The sequence below is a fragment of the Rhinolophus hipposideros genome (genome assembly GCF_964194185.1).
Source record: "Rhinolophus hipposideros genome assembly, chromosome: 9".
Lineage (NCBI taxonomy): Eukaryota > Metazoa > Chordata > Mammalia > Chiroptera > Rhinolophidae > Rhinolophus > Rhinolophus hipposideros.
This window is the reverse complement of record NC_138055.1, coordinates 4,892,607-4,913,737: the sequence shown is the minus strand read 5'-3', so window position 1 is coordinate 4,913,737 and position 21,131 is coordinate 4,892,607. Positions and strand designations below refer to the sequence as shown.

General features: G+C 52.1%; 1 protein-coding gene across 2 annotated transcripts in view; it reads right to left on the bottom strand.

Annotated features, from left to right (window-relative positions):
• Positions 1-258: 258 nt before the first annotated feature.
• EFCAB6 (EF-hand calcium binding domain 6) overlaps positions 259-21,131 on the bottom strand; it is a 225,564-nt gene continuing 204,691 nt past the window's right edge. The window contains exons 28-32 of one of the 2 annotated variants that reach the window (XM_081061342.1): positions 13,541-13,771; positions 11,040-11,208; positions 8,716-8,900; positions 4,268-4,417; positions 259-1,630 (exon numbers count right to left, since the gene is read on the bottom strand). In XM_081061342.1, coding sequence (XP_080917468.1) covers positions 1,508-1,630; positions 4,268-4,417; positions 8,716-8,900; positions 11,040-11,208; positions 13,541-13,771 — 858 coding nt within the window. In that variant the 3' untranslated portion in view covers positions 259-1,507. Of the gene's footprint in view, positions 1,631-4,267; positions 4,418-8,482; positions 8,901-11,039; positions 11,209-13,540; positions 13,772-21,131 lie in introns of both variants that reach the window. The other variant, XM_081061341.1, reaches the window with a different exon arrangement.

Below are 21,131 nucleotides of genomic sequence, written 5' to 3'. Positions count from 1 at the left end.
TGGTCCTGCTTCCTAAGAACTCATTGAAAGCCTGGAGAAGGGGAGAAGCAGCCACGGCCACTGCCCTGGCCCCATGAGCCTGCCGTCCTGGTGGCTGGGGCACTGGTGCTGCCCGTTGCCACCTCCCTCAGAAAAAAAGCAAAGTACACGCCGAGCATGTGGGGCTCACGTATTTATTTGGCTCCCCCTCGGTGAGGTCCTTGGCCCTGTACGATCTGGCTGACAGCAAATCTCCACAATTGCAATGAGTGCAGACATCCCAGTTTACATGGATTATAGAGAAAAATCAAATGTGATGGAGCTGAGGGAAGACCCCCCCCCCCACCTCAGCCCCCAGCGGCAGGAACAGAATCTCCCTGACGGCTCAGCCCGGCACAGCTGTCACTGCCCAGCCTGGGCCTGTCTGTGCAGCGAGTATCCCCATGGAGGTGGCCTCCCCTTGGTTTGAAGCCGGTGGCAGCCTCCTGTGAACCCACCCATGTCCGTTTGGGGTCCAGTCTGAACTGAGGCGGGAATACAGGACACACAGAGACAAAGGTGACCCAGCAGAACACTTTCACATGCTCACGGGCCTTCAGGCTGGGGCCTCGTGGCCTGCGCAGGGGTGCGGAAGGGGTGGGATGGTGGGGGAGCAGTGTGGCAGTGGTGGCCTGGGGCTGAGATGGCAGCAGAGGTGTTTCCTCTCTCGGTGTGGAAGGGCCTGGGGCTGCCCGGGGTCGGATGACAGTGTGGGCTCCTCGCCCCACCTCTCCCTGACACCCCAGGAACAGCTCTCCCGCCTGCCTCTCCCCGATTCCTGCCAGAGTCTTCCAGAAGGCAGCACACTCTATCTGACTTCCCTCTGCTTCTCAATAGGTGGAAAGAACTGCAGCAGATGAAAAGTGCTCTTAGCTTATCTGACCCCGTCATGCCCCACGAAGGGTCTCTCCTGAGATGGTCGCCGATGGCCTTCTGATCAGCGGGCAGCTTGGCTGGCCCCCAGGAAGGCTGATCCCCGAAGCCCGAGCGGGGCCTGATGTAGAAGTGGGGGGCCGCCCTGTGAGGCCAGGCTGCTGTCGCGACCCAGGGGCTCGGGCCTGATCCAGCAGGAGGAAGCCCCTGGGGCCAGACTGGAGGAGGCGGCCTTGGGTATCCCCGAGGCACCCAGCAGGCTCTCATGAATAAAACCTCCAGAAACTCTGAGTTGTAAAGTATTTGAGCATTGGTGGTTCTCTTAGAGTCTCAAGAATCATTTTTGCAAAGACTAACGTTTTTATTTGCTCAGACTAATGAGGGAGGGGTCCTGAGGCTCAGGTCCTGAGAGGCCGCCCGTGATGCCTGACCCAGCTGCGGGGCTGCACCAGCCCGGGCTCAGCCCGGGAAAGACGCACACCTGGCAAGGGTGTGGGTTTTGTTTCTGGAGCCTCTCTGGACAGTTCATGAGACCTCCCCAGTCATACGATTTTGTTTGTTTGGGGGACAGGCCCCGTGGTGCCCTTCTGTCCGCACTGGGCACACCCAGGGGTGCTTACTGGAGGAAGGCCCGGAGGAAGTCGTTGTAGGAGAGTTTTGAAGTCAGCCTCTTGTCATAATACTCCAGAATATGGAAGAACTCCTCCTCTGATAGGTTGATGCTGTACTGTTTCAGGACCTGCGAGACAGGAGAAGACCAGCTTGTCTTGGCGCCATTCAAGGAGGCCGGCTGCCAGGAAGGGGCTGGGGACACACCCACCTCTCCCCCAGCCTCCGCCAGTGCTGCCCCCAGCAGCCCTCTCTCCCCCATATCCTCCCCTTCTCTCTCCCCCATCGCTTCTCCCCCCAAACACATTTTCCTTCCCACCCCTCTCTGCCCTCATCACCCTGGAGGGCAGCCCCTTCCCCTACCCACACTGTGGGTGTGAAACTGGAAGAGGCCCCCAGGAGGTTAATAACCATCACTTCCCTGAAGGCAATAAGGCCGTCTTGTTCCCAAGGGGGGATGAACAGAGAGGAGACGGTTGAAGGGGAGCCCTCAGGGTTTGGCATCAGGGAGGAGGGTGTGGCCAGCAGGTGCAGGCGCAGGTGTTGTCAGGGTGTGGCAGTAATGACAAGCACCTGCGGTGGAGCCTGGGAGTTGCCCATCTGATATGGACCACCCTTTCCTCTTCAGTTAATAGAACGCTGATTTTCTTCTAGGCTGCTGTGCGTCCAGCTAAAGGGCAACCGTTCCCAGCCTCTCTTGGAGCTAAGTGTGGTATGTTCTGGCCAGGTAACCCTACGTGAGAATGTTATGTGGGGCTTCCGGGAAGCCTCTTCTAAAGAAAGGGACGTGCCCTTTTTCTCATTTTTTTCCCTCTGCTGCCTGGAATATGGAAATGATGGCAGGGCTCCCGTGGCCATCTTGGACCATAAGGCAACTTTGAGGAAACAAGCCAGGTGTTGAGGACGGTAGAGCAAAAACAGTGACGTCCCCATTGACTGCCCAGCCAGATCTGGGCTTCTTTGACATGAGAGAGAAATAAACTCCCACCATGTCTAAGCTGCTGTTAACTTCCAGGCTGTTGTATGCAGCTGAAACAAATCCTAATAGACGTACCCTACTGTATAAACATGAGGATTACATGTATGGTAACCAAGAAGGGCTCTCAACACCCATCTGGTCTCTGACTCTGGCTCTGCTCCCTCCTCGCTGTTACTCATCCCAAATTCCTAACAGAGACTTCACCCAACTTCCTTCCCTTCTTTTTCTGGAGAATGGCTGGCTGAGAATTCTACTTGACTCCAAAGTAAAGACAAACAATGTGAATTGGAAACCACTGTGGGCCGCAGAGGGCAGAGGGCTGCAGGTGCTTACTGCCCTGGGGGTCAGGCCTGGGCCCAGCCCCGCCTACCCCCCACCCTCTGTGTGCTCCAGCTCCGGGGTCCAGCCCCCTCACCCTCAGCCTCAGCAAGGGGCCCATAGCAAGCAGCTGATCTTAATCTTCCTGATTAGTAAAGAAAAGATTTGTTTTCCTTTTTTAAAAAAAAGTGTTTAGTTGAAGCAGAGACAGACCCAAGGAATGCATTTTTTGTTAGTGCATGTTGAGGTCATAACCTTTTATCTCTCTGATATCTTTTTTTAATGATTCATTTGGTATCTTTACTGTAAAAATCTACTAGAAATATCACTTTTGTGCCTTTTGCTTTATTGGACTTTTAATTTATGTTAAATGCTTTGATTATTTTTCCTGTTCATGAAGTAAAGTGGATATACCATTGAACCTGATTTTGAAAATCTCTTTTTCAATCAAAGTTTATTGGGGTGACAATTGTTAGTAAAGTTACATAGGTTTCAGGTGTACAATTCTGTATGACATCATCTATAAATCCCATTGTGTGTTCACCACCCAGAGTCAGTTCTCCTTCCACCACCATATATTGGATCCCTTTTACCCTCATCTACCAGCCCCCCTCCCCGTTTATGTCTCTCTGATATCTTGACTGAGTTTTTGTTTCATTCTGGCCATCACATGTGACTTTTAATCTAGTGTCCGGACCTCAGTTATTTTCTCAGCTTCACTGGCTGTGTGGGGATGGAGAGCGGAGTAGAAATCAAGGTATTGTACATTATTCTACAAGCAGGAGTTTTAAGTTACCCCTCAAGGTGGCCATTTCTTTCCTCTGGAGAAACACACCAAAGGTCCTGCAAGGTAAAGCTTCAAGGTAAAGAAAAGACCCTGTACCCCCCAGGGGCGGCGGCGGGGTGGCCAGGTCACCGCGTTCCCGCTGACAACACTGTACCTTCTTGTGGGTGCACTAAAGCCACCCAAGTTGTGACTCTGTAAACCAGAGGGGCTTAGTCACCCTGTGCTGTGGGAGCAGAGCTGGCCCTGCCACTTGGGGGGCAGCTGGGGGTCCTGGGGGCCCCATGAAGCAAGGCTGGGTCTGCGGGCCTGAGTGGCCACGGCTGGGACCTCGCTTTGGCCCCTCGATGTTTCTGTTCTGTTCTGTGAGTCCTGGGAGGCAGACGCAGGTCCTGGATCCCCCCAGAGGAAGCCCAGAGATGGCAGCTGGGCACAGGTGTCGGCATCGCAAGTGTCCCCACAGGGTCCTAGAAATCTTCAGGAGGAGAACCTGGGGTATGCAGAAGAGGGGCAAGTGATCTTAGCCCTTGATAGCTTGGGGGTCCCAAGGAAGTGAGGTCTGGGACAGCAGTGCACACCTCGGCCTTGGGTAGGGGGCAGGGGCCCTCTTTTGAGGTTTTTTGGCCGCTGGCTGTTTGGTACTGGATCCCTGTGCAGGGGTGACAGATGCAGGAGAGCTGGCTCACCTTCCTGAAGTCGGCCACACCTATCAGCCCCGTTCCACCCTCATCGTAGGCTTTGAAAGCACGCCGCATCGGCCTCCAGCAGAGCACAATTTGGGGCTGAATGCGCAGTAATGCAGAGTAAAAGGAAGAAGTCTCGGCACCAGCTTCTTCCTGGAAAAAAGGAAAAACCAAGAGTTGGTGAGATAGGAGCTTTCAAATGGGACGGCTGGCCCTACGTGCAGTGGAGGGCGGGCTGCGGGCTCCCCTCCTGGGCCTGATTCCCACCTCTGTCCTTCTTACTGCCCGCGCTCCATGGGCGGCCTCCCCATCTAGAATGGAGCAGAACTCATAATACGGATGACACGCTTGCCCTCCCTGCTGCTCATCACAAGCCCATGTGTGGGCTGTTGAAAAACACCCTTTATTTCCACCTCCCTCGCCTACTCCCCCAACCTGGGAGGAAGGAGGGTCTCTTCATCCCCATTTCAGGGTTGAGGAATGGAGGCTCAGGGAGGCCAAGTGGCAGGATCAGGATGGATGCAGGCTCTGTTTGCCTCCAACAGCTGCCACCTCCAGGAAGTCCTCCCAGGGCACTCCAGGGATGGCCACGCAGATACCCGGCGGGCCAACTTCAAAACAATTTGAGGAAAAAAGAGATTTCTAGTAGGTCATCATAATGAGCAGTTTTGTTTTTTTTAAATGGCAAGGTTGTAATCATATCTAGCAATTAGACAGTACAATGCACTGTGATTATTTCATTTAGGTGCTAAAAGATTGAAAACAAGGTGTTTTAGTGTGATTTAGCCCCAGCGCATGTCTGAATATCACAGAGGTGAACTGTAGGCAATCATGTGCAACACGTTTTGGGGAAGTTTAATTTTCACACGGCACTACCTAAAACAAATTAGCACGAAGTTAAAGTGCTTTCAGTTGTACACCATTTAGAACGTACGACGGAAATTCACCAGATAACCCTACAGCTTCGTTAGCTGCCACTTAGCCAATCAGCTGGTCTGCGTGCACAGAAGAGAAAGGATTCTGTGCCCACTTGCTCTTCCCACACCCAGCCTGGCTTGAGAAAGGGTTTTCCCATCCCAGTGTGGTGCAGTGTCGTGCAGGGTGTCAGTCGGGAGAAAATAGACCGAAAACCCAATGCACTCCTGCTGGAACTTTGGAAACAGTTGCGTCCGGAACAGAAATTCCAGCGAAGCCTAAAGGAGAAGTCTGGGAAAGCACGACCCGTGTCCCTCCAGGACTTCATGCAGCCGCTTGAGGCCGACTCCTTTCAGCTTGATTAGGGGCGGGGCCAAGGTACCCGGTCAGAGGGGACCAGCAGGGACCGGAGGCCCCACGTGGAACTGTCCATACATTGGTCCCCTTCTAATGTGCAGAGGGTTTTGGCCCTAGTGGACACTGGCGCAGACTGCAGTCTCATTTATGGGAACCCAGAACTGTTCCCCGGACCAGCAATCTGCATTGATGGCTACGGGGGAAAGACTGTGACTGTGAAAGCCGTTTCCTTGCCACTGGGTATAGGAAGGCTCCCCCCTCGTACCTACAAGGTTTATGTCTCCCCCGTTCCGGAGTATATTCTAGGGGTGGACGTGCTACATGGCCTCAGCTTACAGACGTCGAGAGGAGAGTGAAGGAGAGTCGAGGAGAGTCGGTCGGTTGGCAGCAAAGCGGACAACAGGTTGCACGTCGTGTAAACCCAGCCTCCAGTGAGACCATAGTGGTATGACTTCCCTACTTATGGCTCCGTGGGTGTTCCTTTTTGGCCTAGCCACATCCTGCCTTCTTATATGGGGAGCGGGAGTAGAGACCCCGCCAGACACCCCACAGGGAGACTCACAGGACATGCAACCACCCCTCCCAGACGGTCCTTGCCCCACCATGGCCCAAGCAAGTCGCCCCACCACTTCCCCAGAAAGTGTCTCTGAGGGTTGCAGAGGAGGCACCAAAGAACTGGACAAAGATAGGGCCCTTTTAGCTTCTCTTCTGGGGGATGGCTGGCCTGAGCTCCACACTTGTACAGAGTGGCTGGGGCTGCAAGGAGAAGGACAGAGCAGGGGCAGGGGCTCTCTCCTAGGACAGGCTCCCGGGGGAGGAGACGGTCACGGCCTGTCAATCACACCCAGGCAGGAATCTGAACCACAGCGTGAGGCTATAGTGGGGTTTGGGTGAAAAGAGCTGGGGGATGAGGCAGGAGCCCACGGGAAGTGTGCCGGGACCTCTGCCAAGAGGCCGGGGCTCCCCACAGGGCTGGCCCAGAGCACCTATCAATTTCCCGGAAACACAGTCTCAGTGGGTCCTCCCCAGGCAGCGCGGGCCAGACGTTCTGTGCCTCCATGAGGACGGACGGTGGGTCTGGAATCAGGATGGCCTCTGTGGAAGGGAGGACTCCGAGGGGACTACTGGGGCGCTCCTCCTAACCAGCCGCCTCTCGAAGGCTCTTAGACACCAACAGCTCTCACATCGTTTACAGGAGGGGAAACTGAGGCCCAGAGAGGTGGAGGAAGGCCAGAGCTGGCAGGGGCCTTAGAGGCCGTCTCCATGGTTCTCCAACTATGTTCCTGGGTCCCATGCAGATGTCATGAGGACCTTTTCTCTGCTCACAGAAAGCTGAGCACAAAGAACTGTCTTAATTTTAAGTTTTTCTGCCGTAACTTGGTCTGCGCCTTTGATGCTAGCTCTTGCTTACTAGAAACTATGCACAAAATGACCAGTTTCACTGTGTAGAATCTTCCTGTATGGAATAAGCTGTTTGCTTGGTTAACCCACCCTCACTCTGCTGCTGGTGGGGACTGGCTTGTTATTTAATTCAATGTAACTTAATTCAGGGTGACAGATGATGGAGTATGGGCATGACAAAGCTTTTTTTGCTTCATGTTTTAAAAAGACTCGAGAAAGGAGAGTCAGTGAAAACACTGCAGTTGAACTGGGTGAGAATCAAAAAAATCACAAATGAGGGGCAGCCGGATGGTTCAGTTGGTTAGAGCGCAAGCTCTGAACAACAGTGCTGCCGTTTCAATTCCCACATGGGCCATTGATCTGCACCCTCCACAACCTGCTGCTGAGCTGCTGGAGGGGCGGCTGGATGGCTCAGCTGGTTACAGCGTGAGCTCTCAACCATAAGGTTGCAGGTAATTCCTGCATGGGATGGTGGGCTGCGCCACCTGCACTAAGGTTGTAAACAGCAACTGGACTTGGAGCGAGCTATACACTCCACAACTAGATTGAAGGACAACTACTTGGAGCTGATGGGCCCTGGAGAGAAACACTGTCCCCCAATATTCCCCAATAAAATAAAAAAAATTAAAAAAAATCACAAATGATTGAGAAAAAAGGTAAAAATGCAGAACAGTGCCCTTCCGTTGCTAATTAACCATGTCTAGGTTTTCTTTCCTCTTCAAAGAAACAGAGAAAATGGTGAATGTCGTTTACGCACCAAAGATAAGGAGTCTCCAACCTCCCCCCCACACGCAGAGAACAGGGCCTGGCCCATCTCAGACGGTTGATGAGTGAATACACATTATGTTTCACTTTGCTATGACTCTCCCCCAGCTGTGTCTTTTCAGTTAACTGACCTATTACTGCTCCCCGTGCATCATATGAGCCTGTTTGCCATACAGATGTGTCCAGGTGCTCTGGGAAGAGCCAGGATAGTCAGCTGTCTGCCACCCGAACGAGTTTAAGAATAGGGGACCCAGGCTACTGGGCCCCAGTCTGGGGTCTCCAGACCCTTATGGGGCTCCAGAAAGAAATCTCTGAAGCATTTCCAAGAAAGTAAATTTTGAGCTGTTTGCAATGTTCCCAAAGCCTGATGGTGACTTCACCTTTACCCACAGCTTTCGCCTCCCAGACACGAGCTCCCTGACATACTGGGTGGCCGGCTCTGGGCCCTTTGGGCAGACCCCAGTCGTCATATGCTCACCTGAAAACTGCCTGGCAGTGGGCAGACCTGTATGTAATGGAGGACATCGGGCAGCAAAGGATTGCTTGACAAGTTACATACACATGTAATATATGTGCACACACACATATCATACTAGTGTGCATACACATAATTTGTGTGTGTATATATGCATATCATGCCAGTGTGATATACACATATTTTATATGTATAACACATATACAAATATGCACACAGAGTATACATGGATATGTATCACAGATGTGTGACATGCTTGTACCGTGTGTACATGCATATATCATACAAGTGAGATATGCACGTACCGTATACGTGCATAGAGAAAATCTGAGTGGGGGCCCATGAGGAGGCGGGGGTGAGGCTGGAGACATTTGACAGGCGGGTCCTCACTGGCCGGTGGCCCCTCCTGAGGTCTCCACAGCCACTGTGTCCACCTTTGGTGTGAAGCGAGGGGATCCAAATTTGCGATCACCTGAGAAGAACCTAAGAGATCCTTGTAAGCCCAGACCCACACATGTTCTAGGAGGGAGTTTCCTACCATTTTATGTGCGTTCTGGATTTTCATTCTCTGCATCAGCGAGGTCTCCTTTGCTTTTAACAGGAGGACACAGTTCTGAATGAAGTTGCGATAAGCAAATTTCCCGTTGTCATTTAAGTCATACTTCACGATGAGCTGCTGACTCTCCTCTTCATTTATGTCCAGGTTGAATTTTTCCACAAGAGCTAAAAACAAAAATTCCATTGGTAGCAATTCATTCATTCGTCCATCTGTCTGTCCTTCTATCCATCCACCCTTCACTTGCTGAGACGCTTTCTCTGCTTTGGGCCCTCGCTTCATGGGCTCATGGTCGGTGGCTGGACAGATATGGAAACAGACAGGCACACGACAAACAGTGCAGTGAGGAGGGAGGGGGACCCCGCAGCCGGCTGGGCCCCACCATCTGGAGGTTTGCCTGCTGTCCCAGTTTTGCAGGAACACCAGCTCTGTGGTCACAGCACCACAGCTGGGTGCTGCGGGAGCTGCCACCACAGAGCAGGTGGGGGGGGAGTGGGAGCAGTCAGGGAAGGGTATCCCCAGGGGACAGGAGCTGCCAGAGCACAGGCTCTGAGTCAGGGCAGAGGTCGGGACAGGGGAGAAGGGGAGCTCCACATGCTGGGGGTGGGCTGGCAGGGGCCAGACTGTGGGGCAGGAATTCAGACTTGGCCTTCTGAACAAGCAGTTTTCAAGTGGCCTTTGGAGATGTACTCTTGAGAGTCTGTTAGGTGGCACAAATTTACATATTTTGAATTTTCGTGCCAGTGACGATCTAAAATGTATAAAACCTATTCTGACATACATGGACCACCCTTAAGAGATAGCTGCCAAGCAATGTCAGGGCTGGAGTTTGGCTCTCTGACGGGGGCCATGTGGATGCCAAGTTGGTGTGTCCTCCCAGCTGCCCTGAAGTTGGCACACGTCAGGGTCAACAATCACCCCCAGTCTGCACTAGCATGCGTGCTCACGTCCTTGACCCATTATAAAGCCCGAGCTGCTTTTGGAGTGACAACTCATGATCAAAAGAGACTTAGGTAGGATAAGATTTTAGCCTTAAGGTTGGATAAATAGACTTCTAGTGGACATGATGGGAGCAACAAAATGTCGAGCAGGGGAATATTATGTTACTTATTGGGGCTAATGCGGAAAACCGAGTGGGGCTAATGCGAGTGGACTGTATACAATGGCCCAAGCGCAGGCTGACTGACAGATGTGGCGAGTACAAGGGTTCCTCGGCCCCTGCGGGGGCGGGTGCTGTGGGACCTAAGGCAACTGTCCGTCAAAGTGTCTTGCTGCTCCGACTTGACCTCAGGAATGCACAGAGAATACAGAATGACTTTTGAAAGTTAAGTTTTGTTTTACAGTATTGAATTTCGGAGGTGCCGCTAAAATCAGATAAGCCTACCAGAATACTGGATTGGTGGCTTACCTGAGTTCATGGTTAAAAAGAAAAAAACAGCAATAATGATAATGACAAGGTAAGGTTCATCCTGCTCAAAATCAAAAGCATTAACTAAAAAACAAGTGGCATTCCAATACACATTAAAAGCAACATTGGTGATTTGGCTTCAGCAAAACATGTTACGTTAAATAAATGTAACGACACTTGATTATTTCTGATTTCTTATTTTTATACTTAATTTATGTGTTTTCTTGGTAGGAACTCCACTTAAGTAGTTTCTACTTGCTTTCATTGTTGCATGTTTGAGCCATGGTTATCATAAAAGTAACTTATATTAATAATGGAGGTCCTCAAGAAAAACATTTTCCAGGTCTACGTATTAGTCAAGAAGCGGGGGAGCGGAGGGGGCGCTAAGCAGAGGCGTGACCTGGTCAGATTTACTTCCTGTAATTAAAATGTTGCATAAACGATATGCAACAATTACTGGAAGTATAAATCAAACTGATTTCATTTGAAAAGTTGATCAAAGTGCTACGTGGTGAAAAATGAGTCAACAGTGAGAGGGGACGTTGAGTGAGCTGTGTGGTGAGCGGAGCCTGCGTGTTCCCAGCCCTCCCAGCTCTCCACGGGCCCCACCTCCCTCAGCTGTCAGTCGGTTACCATTTACATTCTGTCCAGAGGTCACAAGCAAGTCTGTGCTTTCTAACATTGAAAGTCGTGGCGTGCTGACCCAATCACGTGGGTGGGCACGGCTCAGCGCAGGGCAGGATGTGTTAGGGCCCTTGTCCCCCTGCTGCTGTTTATCGAGGTACCAGCCTGCCATGCTCCCTGCCGGCTCCCCATTGGGTTACTCCCTGGTCTCCACCCCAGGGTGGAGATGACAGGACGCGCCCCGTATTACCAGGGGAACAGAACCAGAACGAACCCAGAAATTCGGACGAGGTGATCTCCGCCTGCTTGCGTGTGTCCTTCTCTTTGCATTCCTTCAGGAACTGTCGCCAACAGCCCTGAAGTTTCTTCCGGAGCTTGCTCTCCAGGGGTTCGCAGTTCTGCAGGAGTGGGGTACCTGGCACTGGGGTTGAACTGGCGAGGGTCTAGCAGGACAGAAGAGAAAATTGTCCTGTAGTCGGAGATTGAAACTGGAAGTCATGAGAAAAGTTTACAGCTGTGTCTGAGGTTTCGAGATGCACAATTTCACAGGCAGTATTAGCTCAGAAATAACATCTAAAGCAAAACATAGATGGTATTACAGTTTTGCTCTTTAATTTTTACTTCCAGCGATGGGCTATATTGCGGCCACATCATAATGACTAAAATGGTCTTGGAAATAAATATGTAGCCAAGATTCAAATATAGAGAGATGTTAACTAAACATATGCCTGGTGTGTGTGTGTGTGTGTGGTGACAATGACATACTTTTCACCAGAGGAAGAGTCTTATCAGAGAGAGGAATTCACGTGTCATTTGCATGGGACGTCCATTACCATGCTCACCCCAGAACAGCTGATCCTTTGAAATGCTGCAGACCAAGTACGAGGCTGTTCTTGTTTTCTTTTACTGTATTTTCCATTTAAAAATGGGGAATGCACTGAATCTAGCCCAGATATCCCCCTGACCGCCTCCTCAACACGTGGTGACCTCATACGGTGCTGAACTCAATTGCATTCCTGGCCTCACTGCCAAGCCCTGCATCTCCTGGGCCTCTACCATCTCAGTTGATGGTAATGCCCTCTTCCCGCTGCTCAGGCCCAAAACACGGCTTCCTGGACTCTCCTCCTTCTGTCCAGCCCCACGTCTAATCTGTAGGGAAGTCCTGGGCGCTCTGCCCGGAAGATGCACCCTGTGTCTGGGCGCCCGTCACCAGGTCCACCCCAATCCACTCTGAGCCACCTGTGCCACCCCCTGGCTCACTGCCGCGGCCTCCTCCCCAGCTCCCTGAGTTCGCCCAACCTCGCCGGCATCCACTCCACCCACGGCCTCTTCTCAACACATGCCATCCCCAGCACTCTTTCCAGAGTCCCAAGACAGTGTCACTTCTCTGCTTAAAACCTTGCAAGGCTCCATTACGCTCGGAGTGAAAGCCAAGGTCCTTATCGTGGCCCCCCAGGCCTGAGATTTCTGCGATGGCTGTAACAGGCCTACAAACTGGTGGCTTCAAACGATACCCATGTATTCTCTTACAGTCCTGGAGGTCAGAAGCCTGCAGTGGGTCCTACTAAGCTGAATAAAGTCACGGTGTGGGAGGACGGCTTCCTCCTGGAGACTCCAGGGGAGAACCCGTTTCTCGCCCTCTTCCAGCTTCTAGAGGCTCCCATGTTCCTTGGCTGTGGCCCCTTCCTCCACCTTCAAAGCCAGCAATGCCGGATCAAATCTTTCTCACACTGCATCTCTCTGACATGACATGACCCTGCTGTCTCCGTGTTTCCCACTCTATGGCCCCCCATGATTGCCTTGGGCCCCCCAGATGCACGAGGATTATCCTGTTTTAGGTCAGCTGATTAGAAACTTTAATTCCATTTGTGACCTTGACTCCCCCGGCCACGTAAGGTGACATGTTACAGTTGGAGTGGGACGTGGACCTCTTCTGCCCCCTTCATTCTGCTCTACTCACCATCTTTAACTTGCTAATCCTTTACTCATTACGCTTGCGTTTCCTGCCCGTCATCCTCCGCCCCCAACAAGGGCAGGGACCTGTGTTCACGCTCAGCTCTACCAAGGTCTCAGTACATCACAGACAGGACCCAGCCTATTGCAGGTGCACAATAAATACGTGTTGGCTGAATGAGCAACAACGCCGAGCCTCAGTGCTCACCACGCAGGAAGCACGTTATGTAATGGCCGGGATCCTCTCAACCAGCGTTCCCTGGAGACACTGCGTTCTCCTTGTAGGTGAGGCAAGGACTCTGCCAGGCTGCCCCTCCCCGACCCAGGTCGGTGGCTCAGCCCAGGGCCAGCGCTGTGCAGTCACACAGATCTTGGCTTGAAATCGGGCCTCTCCGTGTCTAACTGAGGGATCCCGAGCACGTGAGGACACCTCTTAGAGTCTCTGCATCTTCCCCTGCAGGGTGGGTGTAACAAGACTACCTGTGACACGCAGCAGGGCGCTCTGCCCACAGTGGCACCTACATGGGGCGTTTGCTTTCCTGCTGATGATGCCAGGAGCACAGGTGACATCAATGGTCTCCTGCCAGCACCCTCCTCGTTCTTCCCTTCCACCCGCCCACCCCTTTTCCTCACACTGACCTCCCCATCCAGGCAGGCAAAGGCGAAGGACCCACAGGGGACACCTCTCCTCTGACCCCCGCCCACGCTCACCCTGTGCCACCTTCTCAGTCACCGCACCCTGTGGGAAAACAAGGGCCCCCACACACGGGGTGTGTGGCCAGGTGCAAGGTGACGAGTGACTCTGCGGGATGGAGAACTCACACAGGAGGGACTCCGCACTTTTGTCCCTGTTCTCAGGTCTCGAGCGGGCGACGGTACTGCAGCCCGGGTTCCTTCCGTGGCTTCGGGGACACGGCCCCCTCTGTGGGCCTTGGCCCAATCGCCCGTGGCCAGCGGCGTTGCCACTTTCTCCGAACTGAACCTGCTCAGGAAGTCCAGGTACTTCAGCCTCCCCTCGGCGTCCACTGGCATCTCTTTCCAGAGCCTGTCGAACTGGCAAAGAAGCAGAAGGCATTTCCCTAGGGTGAGTGCCAAGCCCAAGCGGAATTTCCCCCAGCCCTGGTGGGAAGGGGGGAGCAGGCTGGCGGAGGCAGCGCTCACGTGGGCGGGGGGCCAAGGCCCACGCCAACCAGAAAAATTAAAAAAAAAAAAAAACCGTTCGGCCTCCGCTCGGTGGAAGCCTCTGGAAGCCCGAAAAAGAGAAGACAAGAGGATTATTCATGGCTTCCGCAGGACATTTTTTAATTGAATTGGGCCCTTAGTGAGCAGTTTAAGGCCATTAAATCTTGTGATCAGTCACAGTGACTGAGCAGCAGCAGAGACGGACATTTTAGGAGAAAATGCACATCAAACCCCTGGCCCATCTGAGTCCCAGGGCAGCAGCCAGACTTATTTCTCATCCTCCGGGCACACCTGAGTTCTGCAAACAGCTCACCAGGTGACGCAGCCCTCAGCCACTGTGTTTGCAGCCACGATTTATTTCACCCCCAGGGCAAACAATGCCTTCCCACAAGATGAAAAGGCAGGCATTTGGAAAACTGGAGAGAAGTTTATGGCTTCGTATTGGTGCCGTCTGATGTCCCAGGGCGTGTCAGGACCACGCGCTGCATGGATACAGCAACATGACCAACACTCCCTCAATGAGCTGCTTGTCATGGCTTCAGGGCTCTCAGGGAGCCGGGAAGAAAGGCAGCTTACTTCCAATTTGGTATTTTATAGCCCCGACAGCCCAGTGGAGCCCCAGCCTCCAGCACCTGCTTGGGGAGCAGCAGCCTTGGAACAGCAAAGCCAGGGACCGTTCCCATCCTTCCCCACACACCTGGCCTTGGCAGGAGTGAAGTCACTTCTGGGCTCCACTGGGCCTTCCCGGAAGCAAATGGAAAGGGACTATATCTGGCTCAATTTGAAATTCTGGAAATGAAGTAGTTAGCGGTGGGTGAGGAAGGGAGGGAGAAAGCTCCAGGCCCTGAGAAGGGAAAGAGGTTTCGTTCGGGACAATATTCTTGATTTCTTTTCTTAACTTTTTATAATTATAGATTTGCAGGAAGTTGCAAGGATAGTACAGCCGGGTCCCTTGTCCCCTCCACCCAGTTTCCTACAAAGGTCACACCTTATGTAACAACCTTAAACCAGGAAATTGACTTTGGTGTAGGATGTGTATAGTTTGATCTCATTTATCATGTATGTAGATTGATGTTGTTTTAATACTGGTCATCGAGGGAAAACTGCTTAGTGGAGTGGAAGTGAGGGACCTTGAGAAAGTGACCACACCACGCACAGACCTCACAATCCCCAAGGGCAGTAACCCCCACCCCCCCAACAGGAGGCAGTGCTGCCACTTATCTCTTCTGGGAAAGTCCCAGTACCACTGGGAAGATGACAGGTGTTCTTCTCTACCTTCCCTCATCATACTGAAGCCACCTCTGCAGGTGACATCTTCCGACCTGGCCTGGAAGCTCTGAGAGTCATCCTTAAATGCTGAACACCTTGCAAAGGGGCTGGCATGGCACATAGGTGGTGCTCAATAAATGTTTGTTCAACTGCTGGAGACTCCCCAAAGACCCATCGGACAATGGAACAAAGGAAAGACCCTTCACAATGAAGAAGGAGAGACGGTGCTAAACATATTAAGGAGGAAGAGCAAACTGCAATCTGTATGAGTGAGGTTGGCTGCCCCAGGGGCTCTCCTGAAATCCCTTTTAGTGAGATCCGGGGGGACACGTAGGGAGGAGGTCATGAATTAAGGATAAATACACAGGATGGGCGTGAATGCTTAGGATGCAGTGAAAAACTGAAGGACAGAAATGAGGGTGCTTACAAAACTCAGGGCAACAAAAGGGCCTCTTTTCAGGCAGGTGAGGCAGGGACCGGACCACCTGCCTCGTTACATCTTGTGATGCCAATGAAGTCAATCCTCTTTTCACTAATGGAGCCAAACCAAGAAGGCAGAACAAACGTCACGAGGGTGACAAGGAACCGTGTGTGTGTGTGTGGGGGGGGGGGGGGAAGGGGAGCCCACACGTGGCTCACGAATACTGACAGGCTCCACCCCAAATACTGACGCAGGATGGCAGCTGGTGGGGGCTGTGGGCACCACAAAAGGGGTTTCCAAAAGGCTGCAGGTTGGTGAGCTGGACATGAAACCCAGGCAAAATTCTGGTGTTTTGTGAGTGAGTCAAAAGGAAGTGTGTTTCCACATCACCATGACAGAATCACAAGCTGAAACATCCTCTTCAAGTGCAGAGAAGTAGCTGCCTTGTGAACATTTAAAAATACACAGCCTGGGGTTTGCTTTTGCTTATGACATGGCAAGTTGCAAGAGAATACCACTCCTGTCCTAACAAGGAGAAAAAGCCAAATATCTACAAAATCAGAACTTTTCTTGAGCCCATCAGAGAGCTGAGGTTGCAGAGCCCCAAGTCTCCAGGGACAGCCAGATGTGCCCACTCCCACCCCTGGCAGAGCTCTGGAGAGGGTGGGAGGGCATGAAGAAATCAGCTAAAATGTTTACAGATCCCTAGAGGCTCAGTGTGGGCCAGCGTACCAGGCTGGAGTAACCGGGAGGCCCAGACACAAGGAATGCCCACACTCACAAACTTCCCCATGGGCCCGCCGCAGGCACCCACGGTGACTGGTGGGGGTAGACACCACACACCACTTCTCCAGACCCTCCTCTCAAGGAAGCAAAAGCCTTAAGCTACTGGGAGAGGCACAGCAAACCCACTCAAGGCCAGGGCCCCTGGCAGAGGGAGAAAAGCAAACCCTTCTGCCTCTAGACGGGGTAGGAAGGCCCTTTCCCCGCCCCCAGAACCCAGCTCAGATTCACAGCCCCAGGGGAAGGGCATGAGCAAAAGCCGTGTGCCCTTCGAGGAGGAGCAGGAAACCCTCCTGCTCAAGACCCACCCAGAACAAGGCAGACAGGATGGAGGGCGGGGACACTGAGGCGTCACCTGAAGCCCAGAGGCACAGGCCCTGCCTAAAGCTGAGGCTGGACCAGGAACACCAAGACATGCCCCCACCCTGGCATGAGCCTGGCACCCACGGCATGACAGCGGCCTGTGTGACAGATATGTAGGGACTTTAAAAGTGAGGGTGGAGTAGGATGCTGAGAAACCTGCTGGCAACTGCAGACCCTCACCAAGTGCACAGATTTTCTGCTCACGGATCAGATGCCTGGGCTCGCTCAGGGTAAGGAGAGCAACCACAAAACTCAAATTCCGCTCAATTACCAACCAGACTGACTCCACCACCGCTCACACTCACAGCCAGACAGAAGAAGAGGTGTGCCCATGTTCAGGCAGAAATATTCTTTATAGCATGGTCTCCACTGTTCTTCACATGTCTGGCATTCCATTAAAAAATAAAAAAAGTTGAGACATACAAACAAAAGAAAAACAGCCATTTCCAAAAGACACAGCAATCAAGAAGAAGGACTCAGAAAAGACCCCAATGTGGAAATTCCTTAAAGGACTTCATAGCAACTGTGGCTAATATGTTAAAGGATCTAGTAGAAAAGGTATGTGACATGAGTGAACAGATGAGGAATTTCAGCTCAGAGATGGACACTGTTTTTCAAAAATGTATTGTCTTGTTCAAAACAGCAGGGAAATCAGGTCGAACTGAAATGGTGAAGAAACCCGTGGCATGAGCGGTCAGTGGGAGTGTGACCTGCAGGAGCCAGCCGATGACACAGACAGTGGGGTGGTGCCCTCCCGGGACCAGGGCGCCTATAGAAAGCACACGGAAGGTAGCAGACGCCTGGTCAGCACCAAGAGATGCCAGAAGACAATGGAGAAATCTCTTCAGAGCGTCGGGGGGAAAAATTTTGGACCTACCATTGTATCCCCATCCAAACCATATTGTAAGAATGAAGACAAAACAGACCGGCTCTCCAGTTTACTCTTTCCTGGAAGAGCAAGGAAGCATGGACTTCAGCAAAGAGAAAAGTGAATCACGAGTACTGTGTTTCTCTGAAAAGAAGACCTATCTGGACCATCAGCTCTAACGCGTCTTTTAGAGCAAAAATTAATATAAGACCTGGTATTATATCATATCATGTCATATCATATCATATATTATATTATATTACATTATGTTATATTATAAGACCTGGTCTTATAGTAAAGTAAGACCAGGTCTTATATTAATTTTTGCTCCAAAAAAGAGCAAACGCATTAGAGCTGATGGTCTGGCTAGGTCTCATTTTCGGGGAAGCACGGGAGGAGTGGGCAATAGCTGTGACAGTGGGCAAACAGAGCAGTGAACACCAGCTCCTGGGCTCCCCTTCCTTACCCCCCCCAGCACCCCACCTCTGTCCACGGAGCCTCTACCCTCCCAGGTCCTCATCCTACACTCCCCCCTTCTCCCCCCCCACACAACCATTAGCAAATTCTGTGGGTCCCAACTCTCACACACACCCACGGTCCACCCTCCTCTGCCCCCAGCCACCCACCTGACCCAGGTCTTCACTGGGCTGTCACTTTCTCAGGGAGCCTGTCCTGACCGGCTTGGCTCACGGGGCTCCACTCCAGTCCCCTGTCACCGCCCTCTTTCCCACCAGGTTTTGCCTCTATAGCATTTACCACCGTCCTACATACACACACCTTACTTACTGTGTTTGCTGTCCCTAAAGGGGTCCCGCAGACCCCATGAGGGCAGGGCGCGTCTGTTGTGCCTGCTGGCAGGCTGGCAGCAGCTCTGTCTAACGCACCTGGCCTGCTGCTCCTGCCGGGATGTTCCCTCTGCCTGCATTGCTTTCTCTCTCTCCTGTCGCCTCTTGGAACCAGCATCGTGTGCTCAGGGACACCGTCCTGACCCCTTGGCCCAGGCCACTGCACTGCACACCCCTTCATAGCTGGGAGTCGTAATTACATAAATGACATACACCTGGCGTTGAAACTCTCTACCCTCCCTGGATGCAAGTTGGAAGGAGGCAGGGAGCAGGCTCACCTTGGTTCCCTGAGACCTAACTTCACGCTCTGTGCACAGAGGGCCCCCAATAAAGTGAAAAAGGCACCCTGCCTTCGGGCACTCACTGTGCAGCCAAGACAGACAACTCTGTGCCAGTGAACACACCAGAGTGTCCCAAGGGCTTGGCTAGATGACGGAGAGCTCAAGGTGGAGGGGGGAGGGCAGAGTGGGTGTGGCCAGCTCCTGCAGGTAAAGGTGTGGCCAGAAAAGGCTTCCCTGGGCTGGAAGTGAGTCGGGAAAGAGGAGTCAGCATGGGCAGAGGCAGGCAGAGGCAGCAGCAAGCAAACATGGAGAAGGAACTGCAGAGGAAAGGGTACCTAGAGAAGCCTGGGGAGTGCTGGGGGTCCACATTTCAGAGTGGAGGGCACCGGAGCTCAGAGAGGTTGAGTAACTTGTCCCGGGTCACACAGCTAGACAAGCGCAGAAGCAGGGTTGAAACCCAAGTCTTCCTGCCTGAAAGTTTGTTTTGTTCTCTGCCAGCATTTTTCTCACTTCCTAGAGGTATCTGTTTTAGAAATGCCACATCTGAAGTGTCCAGGAATGTTGAATGGTTCCTCTCCCTATTATAGCTGCATATTCAAAGTCTTCTAGCAGTCACTATGTCCTTTAGCAGTCACTAAACCTCCTCGCCGCAGGGAGAGGCTCACCCATGGGTCTCCACCTTCTTATTCAATATGCAGCGGACCCAGTTCCGACAACCTTTCATAACACGCTTTGTGCAGACCCCGAAGACCCGTTAGCTTCCCCCTCCACCTGCTCGGAGAGCCCCTCTCCTTTTCTGAAAGGTTGATTGTGTCAAAAGGTTTCTAAAGATGGGGCACTTTACTTACTTATGGAGCGCTGAAAGCCAAGAAAGCTGCCCTCAGATGCATGACTGTTGGATTTTTTTTTTAGGATGAGACAAGTTTTTATAATGTGAATAAACAATCAGAAAATGACTGTACCTGAATGCTATTTAACATGGGTGGGGCTGTCCCAGCAGCTCTGGTGATCTCTTGAATAATGACATGGGCGGGTCGAGGCATGTGAAGAGAGCAACTTCTGTGCCTTCCCGCAGCAGACACTGTGCCACTCACCCAGGAAGGGCGCTGGCCAAGGAACTCATGCGAGGAGAAGCAGAAGGACCTCTGCGGCTTGGGCTTTCGTTTTCCAGCCTGTGTTCAAAAGCATCCCTCCCAAATATAGCACAATTTTCGCTAATCACCACCCAACTTAAACCAGGGTACTGACGCCAGACTCTGCTGCTCTCGGTGCTGCAGACGGTATCTGAGAAGTGTCCGCGTATTTTTAGAAAGCAGCATTTAAAAATAAGTGTTTGATTTTGTTGTGGGGGGGGAGGGGAGCTTGGTATGCTGGGGATGGCGGAGCTTTCTGAGTGGACAATTAAGATCAAATTGTCTGTTCTAAATGCCAGCTAGCTATGCCAGCATGCCATTAATTTATATCTATAATTAGAGTGAATTTGTACTCATTTAGATAAAATGAAAAACCTTTATTAGTAAAACCTTTATTAGTAAAACCTTTATTAGGTGGCCCCATAGACTAATAAATGAAACTGTATTAATTTCAAAGGCTTCTATCTATTTATAGTAACAGCGGTATTTGCAAAGAGAGAGCCCACTTTGATGCTCTACGGGACGGAATCATTTGGAAGCAGAAGTTTTGTACTTGGCAAAAATGATCCTACTGCCTGAAAACGGTGCCGCCTTAGGAAAGTTAAGTCTGATGTGCCTCTCATTAGTGTCTTTAACGACGTCGTGCGTTTGTGTAGTGAGTTCAGAGGCCTGAACAGGGATGGAGCAGGCGCATGATCATCTCCTTCCCGTGAATACTTTCCTCCTTCCCCTAAGACTTGAGGTTGGAGTGACCCAGCACTGGTGGGAAAGAGCCACGTTCCCGCCTGGGATCTGCTGGAAGCCTGGACAGAACCAGGAGGAAGGAGGGGGCGGAGTTGCTTCTCGAAGTATTTTGGGTTTCATTTTTCACCTGAGTTATCCTCTGGGAATGGGGCAGGGAAGCGTTTGAGAACTGAAGAGGGCCTGGAACAGCACATTTTCCAGGGTGCAAGAAAGTCCGCTTCCGTGGTTGGATGTCTGGTGCTGTGTTACCGGGCTTTTCAGTAGTTGGGCTCTTGGGGGGTGGGGGTGGGGGTGTGGACAGTACCCACACTGAGTAGCCCCTGGACACACTCCATTCACCGGAATGTGTTGAGCCTCAGCTCTGTGCCAGTTCTGTTTTGGTGTTTGGGGCACAGTGAGGAACAAGCAACCTGGGCACCCCTCCCCTGTGCTGTTTAGTGTGGTTATCAGCTGAGGTCAGTAAATAAGGCAGGCCCTCGGGCTGGGACACCATCCCGCTGGGAGGTGCTGTTGGCCCTGGAAGG